We start from the raw sequence: 27,292 nt of genomic DNA, 5'->3' as shown, positions 1-27,292 counted from the left end.
GAATGTGAACTTGATCGCCCACTTGCCACTAGCCTCTCAAGTCTTTGACACTAAAGGGATTTGTCAAGTCTTGTTTGGTATACACTCTTCTGCAGCCAGCTAAACAGAGGCTTTCCGGCATTGGATAGCAAATCAATGATGTAATATGTCTCAGGAGCATCAAGAAGAAAGAGAAGGAGAATAGATGCAAATGAAGATTCTCTTCGACTAATTGATCAAGGCAAAAGAAGGAAGATAAAGAGATGCATAAAGGGGTTCTCTTCAACTAATTGTTTATTATAGTTCAAAAACTTTGAGAAACCTAGCCGACTAGATGGAAAGAAGGCAGAAAACATCAATTCATACCCCTAGCAACTTTCTAATGATGCTAAGATGAAATCAAAATGACCCTACTTCTTGGAGGATTTCTTCTTTGAACTCACAGCTACCTGTGGCTTGGGATGCTTCTCGGCCTCGCTTGGATCCAACCACTTGAGTGGGTGGCGGTTGAAGAAAGGCCAATTTGGAATAGTAATCAATGCGGTGAGGGTCACGCCTCCGGCATATACGAGCATCATCATCTGAAATGATCCCAACACATAACCAGCACCAAATGAAACCACTGCAAATACCAATAGCATCACCTGCATTATCTGCTCTGCTAGCTTTTGCCCTTGCCAATCCATCTATCCAATACAACAATTCAAAACCAACATAAAGCCCAAGACCAAGTATTAACACCATAAACAAATACCAAAACCAATTAACTAACCAGACTACAACTAAAAGACATCATTAATCTTAGCTCATTTTATTTCCAATTTCACTACTATTGCAGGTATCATGGATCCGGAACGCCAAACCGGTTCTCCTACAAGCCCGTTGTTTATTAAACCCTATTGTGACTTGGGAGCGAAGATCCCTAAACCAAAGCCCTAGAATGTTGTTCGGTTAGCAAGAATTGTTGATTATAAGATGATGTAAATGATTAGGGATCAGAAGGGGGGTAAAAGGAAAAGAGAGATTAGGAAATTGATAATCAAAACATAAAGGTTAAACATTAGGACTTGGTTTGGTATCGGAGAAAATAAACCTAAAATCATGCTCGAATGCCCAATCCCTTCCATAAATCTTAAATTTCGATCAAGGAGCAAATGAAAGGAATCAGAGAAATTGAAAAAGGGAGGTTGAATCAATTAGAAAGTGTAAAGCTCTAACCTGTGAAAGAGGGAGTAAAACTTACCTGAAAGTGAAATCAGAAGCGAAGAGAGGGAGAAGATGTCTGAAAGTGGAAGTCAAGAACAAGCGTTAGCGCAGGGTACGTTAAGAATTAAACTTCAGATTTTGATATATATCGACAACTGACGATATTTCATGGCCACACGATGAAAAGCAATATCCGTTGGATCAACTGTTCCAAACTAGGTGCAACCATGCTGTTTTATTCCAAGTTAAAATATGCTATAACGTGGAAATTTAATTATTGTAGTTTTATTTTTAGGATTTTAGTTTTTTATTTTTTAAATTTTAAAATCTAGATTTAATTGTTAATATTGGTATAATTATTTTATTTAATTCAGGTTTATTATAATATTATTTTTTAGTTATATTATTATCTAGTGAGTTTTTTTTTAAATTTCAATGTGATACCAATAAATTTAATAAAAAAATTTAATAATATTAACAGTTGGACTTAAATTTTGAAATTTAAAAAGATAAAGAGATTAAAATCTTAGAAATACAAAGAATAAATACCAAATTTGGGAATAGTATAAAGACTTATGAAATATTTTAACATTTCTTTTTTTTTGGTTAAACTGTAATGATAATTGATTTATGCGGATTTAATCCTACTTTTATTTACTCAAAAATTGATTCTTTTGCTACTGTTAATATTATTTAAAAATTAGGTATAATTACAAATTTAATTCCTCAACCATTACTTTTGTGACCCAACTTTTTTTTATTTATAAATATTACAAAAAAATTTAAAAAGATATTAAAAATTTAAAAACAGACTAGTTAAATTTTTTTTTGTAAAATTTCTCAAATGTGTCAACAAAAAAAAATAGCAAGTAAGTGTATAATATTTGATTCAGATGATGGCCAACCTATTTGGCATAAATCACGAAAATTTATTTGAGTTTCCAAGTGACGAAGACAAGACATGCCCAATCAAAGTAAAGGCAAGCAAGAAAACAAAATCCTATATTATTATCTCTAAGATATAAAATACCCCAAGACCTAGAGAGGCAAGTGCTTCGCCAGCTTGTCAGTTACAAATATGCTATATCTCTAAGATACGTCAAAGTTACTTAGATTTAGTGAAAAATGGGTTGATCACAATATCATTAACACTAAATTTCTTATGATTTTTTATAATATTTAAATGAGAATTGCAACTTAAATTCTTGTAGAAATGATTAATAGCAAGTTTTGGTTGTTTTCTTTTTACATCTCTAATTTGTTGACACATTTGAGAAAGTCTGATAATTTGTTAAGGTTTTCTTTTTATAATTAAAGCATAAAAAAATAAAATCTAAATTGAAAAAAACTGAAAAAATTAAGGAACTAAATTTGTGATTTTACCTTTTTTTAATAAGATTAATAGATAAACCTAACAAAAGGACTGGAAATGAGTAAATAAAAAAAGAGAGACCAATTTTGAACAAATTAAAATAAAAAAGAAAAAACCTAAATCTGCACAACAGGTACGGGTCTAACTTCAAATTTTAACCTTCCATTTTCTTTCCTTGAATTTGTGGTGTAAAAGCAAAATCATACCACAAGCAAGAAAATTAATTTGTGCATAAATGATCTAAATGACCATTTTCATAAAACTAGTGCAAACCTCAATATTTTATTTAAGAAGAGTCTATCTCGCGAACTTAAATGAGCAAATCTAATTGTCGACTAAACTATAGTAAATATACATTAAATGTCAAATTTAGGCTTTCCTTTCAGGGAGAAGATTATAAATTTCTTTTATTCATAAATTCTAAATCTTATTTTTTTCATTTACTTTTTTTTTGGGGGGGGGGAACAAATAGCCAGTAAAAGAGTTCCAAAATTAACAGAAAACAATCTTTTCCAAGCTGATCTTAGACTCATTGCCAACAAAAAGTTGTCTAACTTTAGGAAATCCATGGCTAAATCTTGAGAAAAGTAAGCAACCACCTTTTGCTCAACTAATTATGGTTTATGGCAATGAACACTCATTATTTTCCTCAACAAAATAACTTCATATAAAATCATGGATTAAAACAAAAATCTCCAACATGAATCTCAGATCAATAACATTTGACTAAACAAGGTTTCAAAAGGCATAACAACTCTTTCTACTTTGAATAAACATCAAAACTACTTACTCAAAGAGTAAGACAGAAATTAATTCCCAGATACAACTTCCTTCATCGACTAAAATTTCAATCTTTATCTTTTGCTGACCGTCTACACAGATACTTGGGACTTCTTCGACTTGCTAGCTGCCAACTGAGTCTCAGGCTGAAAGGACAACATATTTTCAACAAAACAACATGATAGCAGCATAGTTTGCATTCATTAAGGAGATTTTAAGTTTAGTTATAAATTACCTCTTTCTTGACGGGCTCTTCCTTCTCCGACAAAATTAACTCGATGTGGCAAGGAGAAGACATGTAAGCTGCAAAAACAACCATCTTACTAACATAGAAGGATAAAATAGACTACAAACAATTATAAGTTCATGGTTCTAAGTCATACGATTGATTCTTCCATGGGCACGGTATGTACGACGCCTTTGTTTCTGAGCCTGGTTAACTTGGATGTGAGAAATATAGAGTGCATCCACATCCAAACCCTTAACCTGACAAGTTAGTTTCAATTTGTTACAAACGTAAAATAAAATAAAATAAAAACCAACAGCAAAAAGCAAAAAAACCAAAAGAGTAAGCATACCTCAGCATTGCTCTCAGCATTCTTCAGCAAATCTAGAATGAATTTGGCAGATTTTACAGGCCAGCGACCTTGTCCATTAGAATGCCTGTTCTTTGCCTGAGCTGTACGTCCAACACCACCACAGAAGCGTCTGAAGGGTATGGCCTGTTTGTGAGCCATAACATCCTCCAAATACGTCTTAGCCTTACCCAAAGCCAACTTCCTGATAGCAAACGCAGTCTCCCTTGTGTTCTATAGAGCAATAATAGCGTGTGAGACTCAGTGATGACCACCAGCTAATTAAAAAATCACCAAATGGGCAAAAGAATATCAACAAACACCAAGACACCCCAAAGAACAATCGAACACAATCCCGTGCCATATCTAATCCAAAAGCTAGAGTCTTCCTAGCACTACAAAATGAGGCATCATTTACAGAACCTTCAGTCACCAAGAATATCCAGAGGTTCACCCAATAACAATGCAAGTAATTTTCCTGAAGTTTACGAGAGCCTCACTCAAAAAAGGCAACAAGACCCTGCTTTTTCCAACAGATTTAGGAATCCTAATACTACGCCGAAAAAGAAAATATCTAACAGCATAAACAATACATCCTAAAAAAATAACCAAAAGATCCTCCCTCAAACAAGTATGAAAAAAAAACAGAGCCGTACAGCAGCTGCTTAGATACTACAATTATTAGCTAATGACAATAATACGACTGGTTATGCATTCAAGAAAACGGCAGCACCAACCTATTCATTAGTTTCACATGATTTGTCGTATCTTTAACTGTATAGAACAGACAAAGGTTCTTAAACAACAAGCAAATCAATGCCCGTAACTTTATGTCAAGAATCAGATCAAATTATATCAAAATAAAATTGTAATACCTTGAAATGAACCCTGAGATCAGAGCCCCTTGCCTTGCAGGCTGCACAAGAACAACACAAATCATCATCAGTTTCCCACATTATAAAAAAAAAAGGCACAAAGAGAAAGTAAAATGCTCAAAAATAAAGGAACAAGTGGGACTTTACACTTGGTGGGATTATCTGACTCCTTCGAATACTTCACCTGAAAAAAAAATTCAAAGAAAAATCGAGTTTAGTGCTATATTATTTCATAAAAAGAAATTAAAATATAAACAAAGAAAAATGAGTACCATGGCTGCGAACTGGTTGCCTAAGCTGCTTCTGCCGCCTAAAAGAGGAAGTAAAAGAAGTGGGAAGGTATAAGAATATATATGAATCTGATTCTAGGGTTTTTAAGTGCTTTCTTTATAGGGTTCGAGTTTACGAGTGCCCAGTTCAAGACCTAGGTTTTGAAGCTTTTACAGACCCAATAGGCCCAAAATATTTCTTTATGATTAATTTCTAATCTCATAAAAAAATTTATATAATTTTATTTTATATTAAAAATATAAAGTAGTGAGTTAAGTCTTAGTTCAATTGACATCGGTATTATTGCTAGTGTAAAAAGATGTGGGTTCAAGTGCACTGAAATGTTATCCTCTTATTTAAGGGTTGGGGAGGAGTATGGGTAGTTCTAAGAATTATATCAAAAAATAAAGATTAGAAATTGTGATACTACACTCATGTGAAAGGGAGTAAATAAAATTATTTATAGCAATAAATATAATTAACATATATAAATTATTTTTGTTATTCAAATATAATGGTAATAAAAATATTTCTAAGCATTATTAAAGTATTTGTATAAACTTTAAAAAGGATTAATATATTTAATTCAATTTTTATTTTTTTAATAGTCAATAACTTCATAATAGTTCATAGATAATACATGATCAATATAATTATAATATAATATATTATATTATATAAATTTATTATTTCTAAAATGTTATATATGAAATCAAAAAATCAATCTAAAACTTTAAAATTTAATGGCGTAATTATAAGTTAATGAACTAGATTTTAATTAAATTAAATTATTAACCTACTTAAATAGAGAACAATTACTAATTTAAAATTTAAATAAACTAATTTAAAATTTTATATAATTATTCCTTCATACATAAATTTAATATAATTTTATTCATAAACTATTTAATGTTAAAAAAAACTTTCTTATAACGAATTTTATCAAAAAATCAATTTAAAAATTTAGATTTTAATGGCTTAATTATAAGTTAACTCTATATTATTTTAATTAAATTAATTATGAACACACTTAAATAGAGAACAATTACTAATTTAAAATTTAAATAAACTAATTTAAAATTTATATTTAAATTTATTCATTTTGAAATAGATTAATATATATATAACGTGAACTCTATTTTTAAATATGAATTAATTTAAATTTAAATAAAATAATAAAATGACTTATTTTAGTCATTCAGTTTTAATAATTAAAATGGAGTTAACACTTATATATAAAAAAAATTAAAAATTAGATAGATATACATATAGATATCAAAATACAACTTTTCTTTTTCTTTTTTGGGTACATTTAAGAAAAGCACAAAAAAGGTAGTGTGAGAAGATGGATGCAAATACATTAGAGCTTGTGGCTACACAACTCAAACTCAATGTGTAACTTTTGAGGCATTGGAGAGATGAACATGGAGTCTTTTGACACTATGACTGCAACAATATCAAAATGAAAATTCTCTAGAACTCATGGATGGTTGTCCATATTCTCTCAGAGACAAGATTATAATCCCTTTCACATTGATTCAAGCCATTTTTAAAACCTTTCAACAATCATACCACTCTCTCTCTCTCTTTTCTCTTCATTTTTCATCAAACGGTGTTCAATTTTAGTATCATCGATCAAGCTTTTAATACACAAAGTTGCACACCCAGTTTTGATTTTTGGCAAGTTTAACTATTTCCTTGATAATGCATTTATAAAAGAACCCGTATAGTATATACCACCAAACAAGGAATCCCAACTATCATTTCTTTAATTACCTTTCAAAGGGATTTAACACAATATAAAAGAACCACTATATATCATACATTCCTGAAATGAAACGAGGGGACATCATCTAGTGCAAAACAGATTGAGTGAATTTTCAACTATGTTGAGAAAAAAGAGCGAGTAAAATGTAACTTCAATAACTATTAACCACCAAACATGCTTGGCCAGTATAAAAAACATATTATTCAATGAAAACAAAAAAGAACACTAACAAGTCAAAACCTTAATGTTGTATATAGTGGCAAATATGAATGGAAGCTAGAGCTTTACGAGTGCGAAGCACAGGAGGGAATTCACTTGGAAAGACCAGATCTGCACCATGTCGCCTTTCTTGAGTTGGTTGTTCTTCACCACAGGGTTCCATGTGTTGGTGAGGACATAGAGCGAACTTGACCCCATAACCCACTTGTTAAAGGTAATGCTTGTTCCCTTCATGGATGGGTCTAACAACCACTCCTGCATGGGGGTTTTGCCAGTCAACTCTTTGGCCTCTGCCTCGTTAAGGAAGTCATGGGTTTTGATTTGGGAGAAAGGTATGGAGAAATGATTGGCGGTAAGGTTGATGTCGGAGTAAAAGATGGTCTTTTGTATGACCAGAACCACACCCTTACCACCCATTTCTTCAACTATAAGTTGTCTAAATTTGGGAGGCAAGTCTGGTGGTGGGATTGGGCAAACGGGTTTGTCTTGCTTCTTGCTTCTCTTCGGCTTCAGTTTTGGTGCTTCTCAATCGCCATCGTCTTCCTCTTCTACTGCTTTGAGATTACGTGTCCTTTTCAGTCCAACGCTGTTTCCTTGCATAGGAACTCATAAAGAAATTTCTTTCCTTGCAAAAGGCGGGTTTTTTCAGGAATAGTAAGTCTACGCATGGGATCATTTAGTACTCAAGGAGCCACAACTGCAGGTGCTCTACTGATGAATATGTTATTGAACATAAAAACCTCTAGAAAAGAAGCTTATCGATTATTCATCTAATTGTGAAGTATAGCATAAAAACCTCTAGAAAACGCATGGGATCATTTAGTACTCAAGGACATGTGCTTTGTATAATGTTAGGGAGTTTGGTGGATGGGATAACCGATGAAGGAAGAAACCCTCATGCGACATTCATTGTACTATTGTCTAACTGTGACATACGATAGAAAAAGTAAAACTTGCATTCTCTTTAATAAACTTAGAAGCCGCTTACTAATTTGGATTGATGAAAGGCAGTATACCTTCCTTATCGGTTAAGATTATCACTTAAAAGAATTCTGAGAAATTTTTACACATACGTAAAAGAAAACTGTATGGGTGTTGTTTTGAGATACAATATGCATCGAAGAATGTGGTTTGGGATTCGGGGCTTGAATTTGGATTCAGAAATTTAAGGTTTAAGATTCATAATCAAGGTTTGGGGTTTAGAGTTTGGGGTTTGGGGTATAGGTTTCAAGATTCAAGGTCCTAGGTAAAAGAAAATTAGCAAAATTACGTATTACTCACATGGAAAAATTACTGAAATATCTTTAAATAATTGGAAAATAATCGTAATTATTAAATAATTGAAAAAAGATCATGAATAATATGATGAAATGGTTCATAAAATAATTTCTCCAATATATGATAAAATATATAGATGATCTGCTTTAAATATACTATCATTTAAATATATAGATGATCTATAAATATACTATTATTTAATACACTAGTGATGGAGTTTTTTAACTTAGAAGCGGGCTTAAGAAACCGTCATGTGTCTTATTTGTTTAGTTTTTTTTTTAAATATCAATTAAGGACACTTGGCAATTTCTTAAGTCCACTTGTAAAGTTAAAAAGGTTCACCATCAGTTTATCACATAATAATTCATATATATATATCCATTTTTTGTTTTTAAATTAATAAAAAATATATTTTAAAATTATAATTCTTTTTTGTTATGGAATAAAAAATAAAAAAGGTTAAGAACAAAAAAAATAGGAGAGCAAAAGAAAATATATTTTAGTGATCAAAGAATATTTACAATGTTTTTCCAAAGTATATATTTATAAACATAAGAAGTATAAATGAAATAAAACTCTGCTTCTAATTAATATTAGAGTCTTAAATTACATCATGTTGGAAAAAATTCAATTCGAAAATGGTTTTCTTGATAGCGGAAATTAAAAATTTTGAAAACTGACCCGATTTGGGATATTTATAGTAATAAACCCTAGATCGAAATCATACCTATGTTTTCAGATAGATGAAACATTATAGTTCCTGGCTTTCAACCAAACAATTTTTTTTACTATTCTCGTACCGTGAATGGCTTCGAGTGTGGGCTCGATCAAATTGAATCAAAACATAGAACTAGAAATTGTTTTCTTTTCTTTTGGGTGAAAATGAAAATTCTATTCTCAAAATAGAAATTGAAAGAATTGTTATTTCGGAAAAATATATTTAATAGTTGACAATAAATTCTCTCTATTGTTTGGCTGAGTAACAATATTTTAAAGTTGTGTGTAGCCCTACCGGTGGCATATATTTATAGGAAGAGAAAGTAGAACCCATGTTAAATTGTAGAAGTTTATTTCAACTAGAAAAATGAAATCGTAATTCCACTAGGATGTAGGAGGTGACAACCCTAGTTAATAATACTAGAGTTTGTCGTCTCATCTTATAACATAAGGGGCTTTCAGATCCCTTCCATATTAGGTCAAATTACAAGTACTTTTCGGGCTTTTAACATAATATTTTATAATTTGATCCAACCCAATATTTGTTTTTCTATTTCTCAAAAATAAACTTCAATATATTTCCAATTAAATAATTTTCTCAACTCAATTCTAATTTCGTTAAAATCATGATAACTTTACAATAAAAGAATCTATTAGAAAATATATTTAATATTTTCATATTCAACAGTTCACTATGACCAAATGATTTATTTCTAATTTGGAACTTCAGTTATTCGAAAAACACAAATTCATTTTTTCAGGTCATTTTCATTTTGGAGAAAACTAGATTCATTTCCTAATGATTCCATTTCTCCATTTCATTTTCATTTTTGGAGAACACCATAATCAATTCCAAATGTTTTCTATTTCTCCATTTCACCATTTCTATTCATATTTGTTCATTTGGTTAGACATGCAATTCATTTCTAGTTTCAACGAACCAGCGGAGGGACCGATTGGACATATGCAATTGAGGCTCAAATGTTTTATAATTAAGTTCCAACATTTCGCCTATTAATTATAACCTCATTTGGTCATGAAGTCATTCCACTATAGTATCATGACTGAGCTCTCCCCAACAACATACCATTACGAAAGCAACTCGATTAGTGTTCGTTCAATGACCTTATCATAATGTGTTACCCTCATAGGATATCCTTAATCTCTTTGGGATAATATTCGTTCTCCCAATATGATCATATTTTATCTCATGATAACCATTACATCTTCCTTCATGAAAAGTCAATTACTATCAAATAGTAATCAAGTAATCTATCACAAAGACGAATGACCAGTGACCATGTTTACTTTCATCAACCATGTAATGCCAATGAGATGATATCATTTACCCATGTCTTGGGCTGTGAATTCCATTGTTGTGAAAGACGATACATACTGCAAAAGTCACACACTCAACGCACCAACTTTCGGTTTCTTATTTATTCAAACTCATGTTTTTATTTACATCAAAGTGAACGAGTCACACACATAGCTCGTCATCCACTCAGGACTTAGGTATGCCATACCATGAACGTCACAAGTGAATAAATCCATAAACAAATTTAGGATCCATTCTACTTAGGTCCAGTCTGATGTATTGCCAGTCCAGTCAATCATAATTATGTCTCTATCTTTGCATCCACTCTGATACCCAAGACAAAGCATCTCCCTAATTGGACTTGATAGACAACATATTAATCTTTCAATCGGTTTACTCATTTTCGATTAGACTAAGGACATTGTTTAGGTTTGTCTACTAATACAAGTTGTCTTTCCGTATTACGGTCCAACCACGTAATATCGCTTAATATTAATTTAAACATTAGACAACCAATGAGTAACATTTGCTTCATTTTTTCTTTGCGTGCAAAAATCATATGAGGACAATCATACAAAGTATATTGATATAATCAATGAATTTATTTTATTAACCTAACCGTCGATCACCACCGTTGGACCACCAACAGCCTCTATTGTCGAACCACCATCGATATTTTGTTGGTTAGGCTGGGTCAGGTTTACATCGTCTCGATAGCCTGGATGTGTCTCGGTTCTTCGGGTTTCACCAAAAATATTAGTTACATAAATCTTATATCCGTTTTCGACTTACATAAATTATTTTAAAATAATGAAATAAATAAATCATGTGTAAAGATGATAGCCCACGATCTAATTACATATTCAAAAACTAATAATAATTACATTCAAATTTCTAAGAACCACAACTTAGACAAAATTACTTTCTCATATAAATAATAAAATAATAATATACATTCATTCACATACATATCTCTAAACATGCTGATAATTACAAAAATACCATATTTTATCAAAATTAATCGCACATGAAGAATAAAGAATTTTTAGTATTGTAACACCCCATCCGGCGTAGTCCTAGTTGGTGGTTTGTGTGGGCGGATTGTTGGCTAAAGTATAAGCTAAGGAAGGCTGATTTACACCGTACTTGCCAGGTTAAGTGTTGGATCACTGATACACCCCATGGCGCAACGAAAAAAAATCTGACGATCACATCCAGGGATCCATGTGCGTGGAACGAATCAGGGTGAGAAGGGTATGAATGATTACCTTTAGTCATCTAAAAACTGAAGATAACTATTGTGAAACTGATTACGCAATTGTATGTCAATTCCAAGCCTCTACGAAAAGTTTCAGCCTCTACGTAATTCATTCAGTGTGACAACGAACAATAAGAACTCTCTCAAACTTTTTCATAGAGAAAATATCATTAACGGCTGCTAGACCTTCTTGTCTTTATTTCAGGATATTAGGTTTTCTTAAAAACCCCTTTATTTCCTAATTCAGGAATAATTGATATTTTAAAATGAATCAAAATTCATTATAATAATTAACTGAATATAATAATTATAATTACCATAATAATAATAACATTTGACCGAAAAAAATTACAATTACAATAATTATAATAATATTCGACCGTAAATTATAATTACAATAATTATAACAAGGATTTCGGTAAACTATGTTTAGTTAAATTTTATACGAATCAAATTCATATGTTAACTTAACCATGTTCTCATTATGTGTACAATATACTTGTAAGTATAATTCGTTCGATATTTAACTGCCCAATTAAATTAATTCTATAATCAATTTAATTCTTGTGACAGTTAAACACAATATCAACTATATTTGGACTGCGTTCGTTTTAACCGTAGGGTGTGACCCTGTAGGTTATTGTAACGTTAGCAGTAATACTAGAACGATTCTAATATTACAAACAATGAGTGGCATCCAGCAATGCATCATTGCTACCCAAGTTACAAGAAGTCATAATTCAACATAACCTCTCTGTGATTAACCTTTCATGTATTAAATCCTTTTGTCCTTTATATCTAGAATGGACATAAGTCATGGAATAGTCACACTTGCATAACCCATCTAATGTTTCTTAATATCCTGGGTAGACTATGATCAATAAATAAGTATGATATCCATATCAACTTATTCGAGTATGACCATACATTTCTAGACTCACTCAATCAAGTGGCCTAAGATATTGCTCCCATTATGTAGGAGGGACAAATCATATATTGATCAACCATATCATGCTACATAGATTGTCGTATATCAAACATCAGCCTTTATAGAACAACTGGTTACGGTGGACGTTTGATTGTATCAAAATATACGACTCACGATGTTAGGATGATGATGATCTCAAGTTTGAGGATCGTATACATAGTAATCATTATGAGTAATGTTATGACTATTACATAATAATCCAAGATACATACTCATAGTGGGTCAGTCCAATATGTTGTTCTCTAATACACATACTCATGTATTGATTTTGACATCCCGTGTCAATGACAACACTTTGTCATCAATCAACTACATATTATTCTTAATGCATTATTGTTGTCCAAGCCCACAATAATACTGGACTAAGGACCTTTTAAGAATAACCATATTATTCTCAAGACATTATTATAAAATAATTTATTTATATACAATGAAAAGAAACTGAAATAATAATGGCAATGCCTTATATTAATAAACGAGGTAAAACAAGTATGTTATTATAATCATATCATGATTGGTCTTTAGGCATACTCTAACAATCTCCCACTAGCACTTAAGACCAATCACTCATATATCTAATACCAAGTGACTTAGTGTGACGATCATGCTTCTGCTGTGTCAGAGGCTTGGTTAGTGGATCAACAATGTTATCATCTGTAGGTACTTTGTATATCTCCACATCCCCTCCATCAATAATCTCTCGAATAAGATGATATCACCTAAGTATATGTTTAGATCGTTAGTGAAATATGGGTTCCTTGACTTGTGCAATGGCTCCGTTGTTGTCATAGCGGGGTTCTATAGCATATGATATGCTAAGCACTACCTTTAGTTCAGTAATGAAATTTTTGATCCAAATAGCTTCTTTTGCTGCTTCACTAGCTGCAATATACTCAGTCTCTATTGTAGAATCAACTACTATATCTTGCTTTGAACTCTTCCAGCTCACAATACCACTATTAAGGTAAAACACAAAACTTGATTGCGATCGAGAATCATCCTTATCAGTTTGGAAGCTAACATTAATGTACCTTTTACACTTAGCTCTTCCTCACCTCCATACATAAGGAATGTATCTTTAGTCCTTCTCAAATACTTAAGGATGTTTTTAATTGCCACCCAATGACCTTTACCGGGTCTACTTGGTATCGACTCATCATGCTTAAAGCATATGACACGTATGGATGAGTACATAACATGGCGTACATGATAGCCCTTATAGACAAAGTATATGGAATCTTACTTATGCGTTCTTTCTCTTGTAGAGTTGAAGGACACAATTCCTTCGAGAGTGAAATACCATGTCTCATAGGTAGGAATCCTCTCTTTGATTCTTCCATACTGAACATTTCCAGTACTTTATCTATGTATGTACTTTGGCTTAGATCTAGGAGTTGTCTTGATCTATCCCTATAGATCTTGACTCATAAGATGTAAGTAACTTCACCCAAGTCTTTCATAGAAAAACAACTTCCTAACCAAGTCTTAATAGACTGTAAGATAGGTATGTCATTTCCTATGATAAGTATGTCATCCACATACAATACCAATAATGTAATAATGCTTCTACTAACTTTCTTGTAAACACAAGGCTCATATTCATTTTTGATAAAACTAAACTCTTTGAGTGCATCATTAAAATGAAGATTCCAACTTCGAGAAGCTTGCTTTAATCCATAAATGGATCTTTGTAGCTTGCATATTTTTTTAGCATATTTTGGATCTACAAAAACTTTAGGTTGTATCATGTACAGATCCTCTTCAAGTTTTCCATTAAGAAAAGCGATTTTGACGTCCATCTTCCAGATTTCATAATCATGAAATGCAACTATTGCAAGTAAAATCTGGATGGATTTAAACATAGCAATAGGAGAAAAGGTTTCGTCGTAGTCTATACCATGAAATTGGCAAAAACCTTTAGTGACTAATCTCCCTTTGTATATTTGTACTTTACCATCCATGTTGGTTTTCTTTTTGAAAACCCACTTGCACCCTATGCGTTTAAACCCTTCAGATGGGTCAACCAAGGTCCATACTTGGTTTTTGTAACATGGAATCCATCTCAGACCTCATGCCTTCAAGCCATTTCTCAAAGTTTGGGCTTACCACCACTTCTTGATAAGTCCTAGGCTCATTTTGATCCATAAGAAGAATGTCACCATATGTTGTAACGAGAAATCCATATCCCTTAAGCGCATGACATTCTCTTAAAGATCTGCACGGTGGTTGTGTTTCTACAACAGTTACTTGTTCCTCAATTTCTTATGGAACTTGCTGTTGTTCTATCTCTGGTTTAGTGATAATTTGTGGTTCTTAAATTTCTTTAAGTTCAATTTTTCTCTCACTTCCTTTTCTAGAGACAAATTCTCTTTCTAAGAAGACATCAGTCCGAGCAACAAACATTTTGTTCTCAGTGGGATTAAAGAAATAATATCATTTGGTTTCTTTCGGATATCTCAAAAATATACATTTTTCAAATTTGGGTTCAAGCTTAGTAGACGTCTAACGTTTAACATAAGCTTCACAACCTCAAATCTTCATAAAAGATGTACTGGGACATTTCTCAATCCACATCTCATATGACGTATTTTGAACCGATTTAGATGGAACACGATTCAGTGTGAAACTAGTTGTCTCAAGTGCATGTCCCCAAAGGAAAGTTGGTAGATCAGCATGACTCATCATTGATCGAACCATGTCTAACAAAGTTTAATTTCTTCTCTCAGAAACTCCATTCCATTGAGGAGTACTAGGAGGAGTAAGTTGTGAGACTATCCCACATTCCTTCAAAAGGTCAACAAACTTTAGGCTAAAAAATTCTCCACCTCGATCAAATCAAAGTGTCTTGATAGTTTTTCCTAGTTGATTTTGTATTTCATTTTTTAATTCTTTGAACTTTTCAAGGGCTTCAAACTTATGGAGCATAAGAAAAACATACCTATATCTACTGAAATAATCAGTGAAAGTAGTGAAGTACTGAAATCCACCTTTGGCCTGTGTATTCATTGGTCCACATACATCAGTATGTATTAGGCCCAATAAATCACTAGCTCGCTCACTTTTACCAGTAAAAAGAGCTTTAGTCATTTTTCCCAATAAGCAAGATTCAAATACTTCAATTTGTTCGAAAACAAAAAATCCAAAAAACTTTTTTTATGGTGTTTGGATATGCGTTTCTCACTTATGTGGCCTAAATGACAATGCCAAAGATAAGTTTGATTTGAATAATTTATTTTAGATATTTTAGTATTTATGTTGTAAATGGGATTAGCTTGATCTAAAATATAAATGTCATTCACCAATTGTGTCGAACTATAGAAAAAATTATTGAGATAAAAGGAATAACAATTATTCTTAATAATTATCTCAAAACCAATTATGTCTAAACAAGAAATTGAAATAATGTTCTTAGTCAAACTAGGCACAAAATAACAATCTTTTAAACCTAAAACAAGTTCACTAGGAAAAGACAAAGTATATGTTCCTACAACTAATGCATCAACTTTTGCTCTATTTCCAACTCTTAGGTCCACATCTCCTCTAGCCAGAGTCTTACTCATTTGCAGTCCTTGTACAGAAGTACAAATATGAAAACCACAACCAGTATCTAATACCTAAGAAGTAGTAGTTGATAAATTAAAATCAATAACATAAATACCTGAAGCAGATGCTCCGCTTGCTTTGGCCTTCTTAACTTCCTCAAGATAGACAGGGCAGTTCCTTTTCTAATGTCCAGTCATACCACAATAGAAGCAGTTTCCTTCCTTAGCCACCCTTCCTTTAGGCTTCAGTGCAGGCTTTCCATTTTCAAATTAGGGTCTGCCTTTGCCCTTGAGCTTTGCCTTAACTTTAGCTTTACCTTTGCCCTTGTTATTACGGACCATCAGAATGGGCTTGGGTTCAGCCTTTTTCATGTTACCTTTAGTAGTTCGTAACATGCTGAGTAACTGTAGCAGAGTCTTGTCAATTTCATTCATATTGAAATTGAGGACAAACTGGTTATAGCTATCAAGCAATGATTGCAGAATAACATCAGTGACCAACTCTTGGCTCAATGGAAATCCAAGTTTAGACAGATTTTCAATATAGCCTATCATATTAAGAACATGAGGTTCTATTGGGCTTCCTTCTACTAGCTTACATTGGAAAAGGGCCTTAGAGGTGTCGAACCTCTCTTGCCGTGCTTGCCCTTGATAAAGTTCTTTCAGGTGCTCGGTCATATCATAAGCAACCATGTCCTCGTGTTGCTTCTGAAGGTCATGATTCATAGTGGCAAGTATAAGACATCCAACATCTACCATGTCATTGAGATGCTTCCTGTAAACATATCTATCAACCCTCAAAGCATTACTAAGTGGTTCATTAGGAAGGGGTTGTTTAATGACATATAATTTCCATTCTTGTTTAAGGACAATCCTCAAGTTACGAAACCAGTCAAGGAAGTTTAAACCATTCAATTTGTCCTTCTTAAGGACCGATCGTAATGAAAGTGAATTTATGTTTGTAACCATAATATATCTACAATAATGAAATATTCGAGTGAGTAAATTTACCAAGTTTATATTAATGATTAAAAGGACTTTATTAAATGATGCTCCCAATATTTTATTCAAAATTAATAACCCTCATATTTTAATTTCATAAAGATTTTCTTAAAAGTTTTTCTAGTGGTTAAGGATCCATATTTCACCTCCTCTTAAGTCAGTTTTGGCTTTACTCTCAAGATTATGGTTATTTAGGTAAGCAACACTTGCAAATTACATCACATATAACTCCTAAATATTTGGTGGACAACTCTTGTTCTAATTATCTTATGATTTATCCAAATTACTTACCTCTAGGTTTCTAATCCTATTAGAGTAATCTAGTTAAGTCATTAACCAATGTTTTAACCAGTGAATATTGCTTACTTATTCTTCGCATTTAACCAAGATAGATACTAGTACTTCACTGTAGCAAAAACCTACGTAGTATCGATCGAGGCCTTAACGAGGGCAATTAGTGAAAGGCAATGTCGACTTAATATTTTGATTGAGGGAATTTTATTAAAGTTGCATCTCACCAATTATGGTCTACTTTAGTACATTTAGTCCTTTAACTGATCTCATTAATTGATGTTGTTTTTTTTTTTGTTATCAAATTTTAACATACTAAAAATTTGGCATGTTTTAGACATCCATAGCATCTCATACATGAATAAGTAAAACAGTAAATAAATGCAATAGTTATAGCCCATAAATTAAGGTGGTTCATCCTAAACCAATAGGAAAACCAAAAGGTGTAAGCCGCTTCACAAGCTTCTTATCCACTTTAGTTGGCCCATCTTTCTTCTCGTCTGGTCCACAGCAACTCATGCAATTTACAATTTGTAGAAACTCATTTTACATACGAAGGAGTAAGATGGGAAGAGAAATACAAGAAAAAAATAGTAAGGCACAATACGCAGGTCGTATTTATAAAATTTACAACCTTTTCAAATGGGTTAGTGGGCTATAACTATGCATTTCAAACACCGTGCATGTCAAAAATAGCAGACAGGATACAACATTTTTTATCCAATGTTTTTTTAAAAGAGAACCATTAAAAGTCCCTTCTACTTTTGTGACCTACACCCAGGGCCCTCGTTTTGATTTGGCCTGAAAAGCTTGCGGTGCAACCTGCTTGGTGGAAGAAATAAATTGAGAGAAAATGAAGATACAGTGCACACCAATGAGATTACTATTCAATGGGATATGCTTGAAACCTCATGATTTGATAAATTTTATCAACAATATAGTGTTTTCAGGATTTTTCATCCTTGAGGTTTCTTACTGGAACAACCCTTGTTCTAAGTCTGAACGAAAACAACCAGATAATTCTTAACTAGAAATCACAACTTCATCATTTTTATTGAGATAACAGATTTGTTAACACTTAACAAAAATGAAACCAAATAGCCTAAAAATTATGATTAACATTTAATCAATAATCAAATGGAACAGATTATGCATATTACGACTTAAAGCAGTATTAACGAACATCACATATTCAAGATTAAATAAAAAAATGCAAGAAAAACAAAGCATGCATCTCATACAATTACATCACCCAAGTATTTAAACTCGAGTCTGTATCGCACAAGTGGCTCTAATACCACTGTTGGATCACTAGTACATTAAGTTTGTGTTGATTATTGTGCTATGATTAGGTTTGTCTTTTGACGAAGTGTAGGTTACTGTTCTATACATCTTGGCGTGGTTGATGTGGAGAACCCACCAATCAACGGATTCTTTTGGTTAGCTTTGTATTGGTGGACCCTTCTATTAGTATCCACCAAGTGGTCTATTTCACTTGGTATGTAGAGTTCATTAGAGGCAAATTGTTGGACTCGATAGTTGTTCTTAAGAGGGCGGCGAGTAAGGGCGCAGTTGTGGAACAATTTACCATGCTTGCTTATGAGACGTGAGTATATTGTTCAGTTTTAGTTAGTTCCTTATTAAAAGCTAGTTGGATTTGAACTAGAGTACTATAAATAATAGCTTTATGTGTTTAGGTAATTGAATGAATTGTTTAGTTGGTGGCTTATGAGTCCAAGCAAAGTGTACCACCCTAATTAGTGGTATTTGGTAGAAATTAGTGTCTACAGATTGATGTTTCAGCCACCAAGGGGTGCCGAATCAACTATAATTACTGGGCACGTGTAGGGTTATTGTAAGAGTCGTGTGGGCTATAAATAGCGGTGTGCCTGATGTAGTGGGGATTTTTCTTTCCGCTTTGTTTTTATTCTTGTAGCCCAATTAAGAGAGAGTTATTCGTTGGAGAAGAACCAACGAGTGTCCAAATAACAAGTAAAGGTTGTGGAGTGTAACGGAAATCTTTGAGGTGTAATGCCTTAGTTCACTAGCGAGGGTTGGGGTGTTACAGGTATTGATTTATACTATAAACATAGCACAACTTGACTTTGATATCAATTTTGGAAAAAAATCTGGTTCGAAAATGGTTTTCTTGCATAGCAAAAACAAAATTTGAAAATTGAGTTGATTTGTGATATTTATAACTATAAACTTTTCTCGAAACCGCACCTGTGTTTTGGGCTAGACGAATCCTTGTCGTTCTTAGCTTTCAACCAAGTAACCTTTTTCGCTATTCTTGTACCACAAATTGCTTCCAGTGTGGGCTCGAAAAAATTTGAATCAAACACGAAACCATAAATAATTTTCTTACTTTCAGTGGGAAGTAAAAGTCTCTCTCTAATAGAAACTGGTAGAATTGTTATTCCCAAAAAATAGAATTTATACTTATAAATAAATTCTTACTATTTTTGGGCAAAATAATAATATCTCAAAATTGTATGTAACTTATTGTATTTTTAGCCCTACTGATGTCATCTATTTATAGGGAGAGAAAGTGAAACCCTAGATGAATTAGTAAAATACATTTAATATCTATTTAATAGGAAAACAATCCCCTAGTTTAACTAGGAGAGAGAGGGGCTAATAGAGTGTGTTTCCCCTCATATGTATTATGCTAATTCGGGCTTCTCCTGTATTGGGTCCAATTATAAGTGTTTCCTATATTTTAACCCAATACTTTATAATTCAATCTAATATAATACATATTTTTCTATTTTCCATAATAAATATCATAAATTAATTTGAATAAATAAATTTCCAAATAAAAATAATTTTCTCAACCCGATTCTTATTCTGTTAAAATCATGATAATTTTACCGTAAGAGAATCTATGAGAAAATATATTTAATTTTCCACATTCAACGGATTCACAATAACCAATTAATTTAATTCTATTTTCGTAAATTAATTAATTAATTAATATTTCAAAAAATTATAAATTAATTCTCAAGTCATTTTCATACTTAGTGAGAAAACCATATTCATTTACAAATGTTTCCCATTTCTCTAACTTTAATATTTCTATCCATTTATGTTCATTTGATTCAACATACAATTTGTTTTTGGTTTAAACGACCTAGCAAAGGGATTGATTGGACATATATAATTAGGGCTCAAATAATTTATAATTAAGTTCCAACTTTTCGCCTATTAATTATAAACTCATTTTGTCACGAAGTCATTCCACTATAGTATCGTAATTGGGCTCTCCCTATTGACATACCATTATGAAAGCTAGTCGATAAGTGCTCGTCCAATGAATGTCATAAGTGTGTTAACCTGATAGGATATCCTTATTGGAAAAAAATTGATTTGAAAACATTTTTAAAAAAATAAAATATTGAAAATCGAACCGGTTTGTGATATTTATATCAATAAACCATTTACCGATATTACACCTGTGTTTTCTACTAGACGGATCGTTGTCACCCCTAACTTTCAACTGAATGACCTTCTCCTCTATTCTCATACCACAAACTGCTTCGTGTGTGGGCTCGAGCAAATTCTAATCAAACACAGAACCAGAAATTATTTACTTTACTTTTAGTGAGAAAACAAATCTCTCTTCAATAAAAACAACTAAAATTGATATTTGAAAAAAAATAGAATTTATAATTAGAAAATAAATTATCACTGTTTTCGAGCAGAATAACACTATCTCAAAGTTGTATATTAAGCTATACAAGTGCCATCTATTTATAGGGAGAAGAAGTGAAACCCTCATTAAATTAACAATAGAAAAACAAAATACTGATTTAACTAGGAGAGAGAGGGGTGACAACCCTAGTTAAATATATTAGGGTTTGCCCTCCCATGTATTAGCATGAGGGGCTTTTGGGCCTCTCTCGTATTGGATCCAATTATAAGTACTTCATAAACTTTTAATCCAATACTTTATAATTTAAAACAACCCAATACATGTTTTTTCTGTTTTCCAAAATAAATATCTTAATTAATTTCCAAATTAAATAATTTTCTAAACTCAGTTCTAATTCCGTTAAAATCATTGTAACCTTACCGTGAAAGAATCTATGAGAAAATATATTTAATATTTCTACATTCAACGAGTTCACTATGACCAATTTATTTTATTTTATTTTCAAACTTTAATTATTTCATTAATTAAGTAATAATTAAAAAACCCATAAATTAAATTTCCAGGTCATTTCCATTTAGTGAGAAAACCATATTCAATTTCGAATGTTTCTTATTTCTCTAAATTTACCATTTCTATCCATTTTTATTCATTTGATTCAACATGCAATCCATTTATGGTTTCAATAACTTGGCGGAGGGACCGATTGGGCATATGTAATTAGGACTCTAATGATTTATAATTAAGTTTCAACTTTTTGCCTATTAATTATATACTCATTTAGTCTCGAAGTTATTCCACTATAGTATCGTGGCTGAGCTCTTGATTTGTTGTAATTTGATATTCTAAATTGGACTCTTTAATACACTTGAGGAGCCTATTCTCAAGCAATTTAAATGTCTTTTATATGCTTTTTATTTTTATTTTTGTTAATAATTTATTTTTATTAGTTTTAAGCCATTTTGAGACCCAAATTGGTCAATAATGCCATGGGGAACCTAACAACGTGATTGCGTGATGTAGGGAGTCGATAATGGCCCGAACGTGAAGAAAACATCATCAAGAAGAGGGGTATTGTGATATCAAAGCATGGAAGTTGTGATACCCTTGAAAGTTTTGAAATGAAGAGAATCGAGGCAATCTACAGTGATATTGCAATATCGAGACCCCCAAGACTCCCAATCTCAAAACTGTTGTGGGTATCACATACCCAAGCCTGTTTATCCCGATACCGCTACCTAACGAGTGAAAAAAGCTGCAGGGGAAATTTTATGTCCAAACAAGCTTAAGTTTATTTTTCATTTAAACGCATAATGGTCAATATAAGGTTAAATGTTAGTAGGCTATAAATACAACTTTATAAGCCTTTGTTTTGAGATTTTGTTGGCTGACAGTTTTCCATAGTTTTAAGGTTAGGTTTTCTTTTCTTTTCTTTTCCATTTTTGGATTAGGCCTTTTCTTTTCATTTTAGGTTAGATTTTAGTTTTGTTGTTTACTTTATTGTTTATTGTTAAAGATTTTGTAAACAATGATGGACAAACTATTGGACTTTAATGAAACTTCCTCAATTGAATGAGCATTTTCTTAAACCCTTTTGCTTTCATTTTATGTTTACAATATGTTTGATAAAATGATTGTTTGGAATTTGAGCTTGAATTTGAGTTTGAATATGTGCTAAATTTTTTGGATGGTTGATTATTTGGTTGTTTGTTAGCTTAAGTTGATGCTATTCTTGATTGATTGGTTGTTCTATTATATTGAAATGCTTAATACGTTAGAATTTATGCCTCTAGCAGAAAACCTAGATAAACGAGACCGAGAGGAGAGTTTATCCTTAGATAGTTCAATATAATGGTGCCAAGTAGTGAGACCGATAGGTAATTTTAGGTGGTATCTTTTAGTCTAAGACGAGACCAAGAGGAGATTACAAACTAAGAGTGGCAACCAATATAATCGGTATAGGTTTATTAGTTTAATTAGCACTCAACTAATCAATCTACCTTCGTTTAATCATTTACATTATCTAAAATAGTATGAAGAAAGTTTAGCTTAGTTAGTTTAATTAATAGTTTAATTATAGTTTATAAAAATTTTATTTGGACTTGCACTAATAATTCTCGGCTTGATTAGATTAGTAATTTCATAACTAGTAATTAAGTTGATAAACACATTTACCGCATTGGCAATCATTTGGATTCGATCCTTGGGATACTCGAGTGTCCCATTGACACTACAAGTATTACAATTGACTCTGTACGCTTGCAGTTAAAACCTGATTTCCAAAATAATCTTCGCAAAATCATTAGTTTTAACGAGCACATGTGATAGTAGTAAGCTCTCCCTAAAAACATACCATTACAAATACAATTCGATCAATGCTCATTCAATTACCTTGTCATAAGTGTGTTATCCTTATAGGATATCCTTAATCTCTTTAGGATAAATCCGCTCTCCCAATATGATCCTAATTTATCTCATGGTAATCATTACATCTTCCTTCATGAAAAGTCAATTACTATCAAATAGTAATTAAGTCATTTATCACAAAGATGAATGACCCACGACCACATTTACTTTTCATCTATCATGTAATATGAATGAGAGGATATCATTTACCTATATCTCGGGCTATGAATTTCGCTATTGTGAATGATACTACACACTATAGAAGTCATATACCCAACGCACCAGCTTTCAGTTCCTTATCTGTTTGAACTCAGGCTTTTATTTACATCAAAGTATACGAGTCAAGCATGCATAGTCCATCATCCACTTAAGATTAAGGTATGCCACACTATGAATGTAACAAGTGAATAAATCCATAAACTGATTCAAGATCTATTCCCCTTCGGTCCAGTCTGATGTACAATTTGGCCAGTCAGTCACATCTATGTCTTTATCTACTAGGAGTCATCCGCTCTGATGTCCAAGACAAAACATCTCCTCAATTAGAATTGATAGAAGACATATTATTCTTTTAATCGGTTTGCTCATTTCTGATTAGACTAAGGACATGTTTTAGTTTGTCTACTATTATAAGTTGTCTTTCTATATTATGATCCAACCACATAATACCGCTTAGTATTAGTTTAAACATCAAAAAACCAATTAGCCAATATTTTCTTCTATTTTTTGTTGTATACAAAAACCACATAAGGACATTATACAAAGTATATTAATGTAATCCATGAATTATTTTATTAACTATTCTGTTCGAAAAAATTATAAGTTTACAAACAAATATACTACACTTAGGGCACCAGATCCAACAATCTTTACTCTCTTTGGGATAAATTCACTTTCTCAATATAATCTTATTTTATCTCATGATAACTATTACATCTTCCTTTATGAAGAGTAAATTACTATGAAATAGGAATTAAGTCATTCATCACAAAGAAGAACGACCCATGGCCACGTTTACTTTTCATCTATCATCTAATGCCAATAGGAGGATATCATTTACCCATGTCTTGGGCTATGAATTCTACTATTGTGAATAATGATACACACTCTAGAAGTCATATACCTAACGCACCAGCTTTTGGTCCCTTAAATATTTGAACTCAGACTTTAACTTACATCAAAGTATACGAGTCATGCATATATAGTCCATCATCCACTCAAGATTAAGGTATGTCACACTATGAATGTTACAAGTGAATTGAATTTAGAATCTATCCTATTTAGGTCCAATCCAATGTACTATTTGTCCAGTCAGTCACATCTATGTCTCTATCTTCTATGAGTCATCTACTTTGATGCCCAAGACAAAACATCTCCTCAATTAGACTTTATGGAAAACATATTAGTCTTTTAATCGATTTGCTCATTTTTTATTAGACTAAGGACATGTTTAGGTTCATCTAATAATATAAGATGTATTTCCGTATTACGATCCGACCATGTAATACCGCCTAGCATTAGTTAAACATTAGACAACCAGTGAGTGAATATTTTCTTCTATTTTGCTTTACATGCAAAATCCACATAAGGACATTATACAAAGGATATTAATGTAATCCATGAATACTTTTATTAACCAAATTGTTTGAAAAAAGTATATGTAACACTCTTTACTCGACCCAATTTCTAAGTTTAGGTATCGGATGCTACACTAATCAGAATAGCTTAACGTAATTTTTGTTTCAAGTTTAATTACATACTTAAAATACTTGGATTTGAAAATCTGACTAAATTTACAACTCCTATTAAACTAGTAATAAAACTTTAAAACCTTGATTCCAACAGTCATGTACAAATTTTGGATAGAGATTCAAAAACGTATATAGACAACCTAAACCCTGAGGTGAAGCCTTTATGGGTGCTCCTCTATACTCATGCACATTTGTCACATTGCACCTAGCTCCTAGCAGAGTCTGGCTTGGTCCGTATTGATTTTTGAAGCTTTAACTAACCTACATTCAAGTAGAAATTTTATAAGTTCAAGAGAACTTAATGAGAACCACATATAGAATTAAAGGAAAATGTGAGACTTTTAGCTCATAATTAAACTCCCTGATAATCACATTCATTATTTCTGGTGGGCGACTCTTGGCGACTACCTAAGTAATTGCTACAACTGCAGTCTTTACCAAATTTCAACGTCCTCGTTGCTTGGGAATATTAGTGCTCACCACACAACGCCATAATACTCGTTCTGTCGGTCTATTTTCTAAATAGGCCTCTTTAGACATGTCTTTCCTACCTTCGGCAGATCAACAAGATATCTACCATTTTTCATAGTCATGTTGGACCTCTATTATCCAACCACATAATACCGCTTAGTATTAGTTTTTCTTTTCACCCTAACTAGAGGAAAAATTGAAGATTTCACATAGTATTTTTAATCAAAAAATTAATCTGATTTATTTCGTACCCCTTGCTCAATAAGAAAATGGGTCAGGTTCTATAGGATCAAACTTGCGGTACGTAGGGAATGATGAAAGGGAATACAATAAAAAAGAAATCAAAAAAGAGGACAAAATAATAATAAATAATAAATAAGTAAATAAAAAAGAAGTAGAAGAACACCTAGTTCCTAGTAGAGTCTAGCTTCGTCCCTATTGATTTTTGAAGCTTTAACTAACCTTCATTCAAGCAAAAATTTTATGAGTTCAAGAGAACTTAGTGAGAGCTGCATATAGAATTAAAGGAAAATGTGATACTTCCAGCTCATAATTAAACTCCTTGATAATCACATTCATTATTTCTGGTGGGCGACTCTTGGCGACTACCCAAGTAATTGCTACAACTGTAGTCTTTACCAGATTTCAACGTCCTCACTGCTTGGGAGTATTAATGCCCACCACACAACGCCATAGTACTCGTTCTATCAGTATATTTTCTAAATAGGCTTATTTAGACATGTCGTTCATACCTTCGGTAGATCAACAAGATCTCTATCGTCTTTCATGGCCATGTTGGACCTCTACTATCCATTATCCTCTATTAGAATTTACTGGCCACCCAGCATTGGGCATACATTTCCTCTCATGAAGACCCTTATCTATCTATTTGATCTTTCGATGGACTCTTTGTTGACTTACCAATATATGACTATGTTCTACTGTAGACTAATTTGTGCCTGTTTAAACCATGTAGAATCTGCAGCTTCCTAGGAAAACTAGCATTTGCGTATACTATGTCTACCTCATTGCCTAATGAGCCTCTTTTTCTTTTCAATCAAATAGGGGTTGAGATATAACCTTGGCATCACTCACTATTTCGGTGGTTTATATTCCTTAGACACACCAAGCTCATTCATTCTTGTGACTTATCACTCTAGTCATATCGCGAACTCTACTTTCACCCTTGACGTCCTTCGTGAACCGAGAACTTTTAAATTTTGGTCCATATGTTTTATGTCTTGGTGGATTTCCCACGTCATTACTATCTTGGCAAGCTACTCCGTGTTTACTGTCTCAACAGACTACTCCATGTTTATTGTCTTAGCGGATTACCCTATGTTTATTGTCTTGGCAGACTACACCGCGTTTATTGTCCCGACAGACTACCTTGTGTTTATTGTCCTAGTAGGCTAACCCTATTTACCATCTTGACATATTATAGTAGTTGTCATAGTCGAGCTATGGTCTTACACATTAGACCTCTTTTGAGGTGTCGTCTAGTAGGACCTTACCACGGTTGCTGTGTCACCCCATAGAGCCTACTAACCGCCATCGCAGTCTTACTCAATGGA

The 27,292-nt window shown here is 32.4% G+C and overlaps 3 protein-coding genes and 1 non-coding gene across 4 annotated transcripts; all 4 read right to left on the bottom strand.

The window, feature by feature from the left end:
- Positions 1–243: 243 nt before the first annotated feature.
- LOC107920887 (probable signal peptidase complex subunit 1) lies at positions 244–1,381 on the bottom strand. Its single transcript, XM_016850706.2, has 2 exons — positions 1,223–1,381; positions 244–665 (listed from the first exon to the last, which is right to left on the bottom strand). The coding sequence occupies exon 2, from the start codon at positions 663–665 to the stop codon at positions 390–392; it is 276 nt and encodes a 91-aa protein (XP_016706195.1). The 5' UTR covers positions 1,223–1,381; the 3' UTR covers positions 244–389.
- Positions 1,382–3,200: 1,819 nt separating this feature from the next.
- On the bottom strand, positions 3,201–5,201 carry LOC107920995 (60S ribosomal protein L17-2). Its single transcript, XM_041087421.1, has 7 exons — positions 5,060–5,201; positions 4,935–4,971; positions 4,788–4,828; positions 3,916–4,146; positions 3,721–3,823; positions 3,573–3,640; positions 3,201–3,483 (listed from the first exon to the last, which is right to left on the bottom strand). The coding sequence occupies exons 1-7, from the start codon at positions 5,060–5,062 to the stop codon at positions 3,430–3,432; spliced, it is 537 nt and encodes a 178-aa protein (XP_040943355.1). The 5' UTR covers positions 5,063–5,201; the 3' UTR covers positions 3,201–3,429.
- Positions 4,313–4,442, bottom strand: LOC121214352 (small nucleolar RNA snoR74). The gene has a single exon (XR_005909935.1). It is a non-coding gene; the product is annotated as a small nucleolar RNA snoR74 (small nucleolar RNA).
- A 1,900-nt stretch (positions 5,202–7,101) lies between the features above and the next one.
- Positions 7,102–7,461, bottom strand: LOC121213598 (B3 domain-containing protein At1g05920-like). Its single transcript, XM_041086393.1, has one exon. It carries the CDS (start codon positions 7,459–7,461, stop codon positions 7,102–7,104), a length of 360 nt encoding a protein of 119 aa, XP_040942327.1.
- Between the last annotated feature and the right edge of the window lie 19,831 nt (positions 7,462–27,292).

Source organism: Gossypium hirsutum, chromosome D01, assembly GCF_007990345.1.
Source record: "Gossypium hirsutum isolate 1008001.06 chromosome D01, Gossypium_hirsutum_v2.1, whole genome shotgun sequence".
Lineage (NCBI taxonomy): Eukaryota > Viridiplantae > Streptophyta > Magnoliopsida > Malvales > Malvaceae > Gossypium > Gossypium hirsutum.
This window is presented reverse-complemented; position numbering and strand designations above follow the sequence as displayed.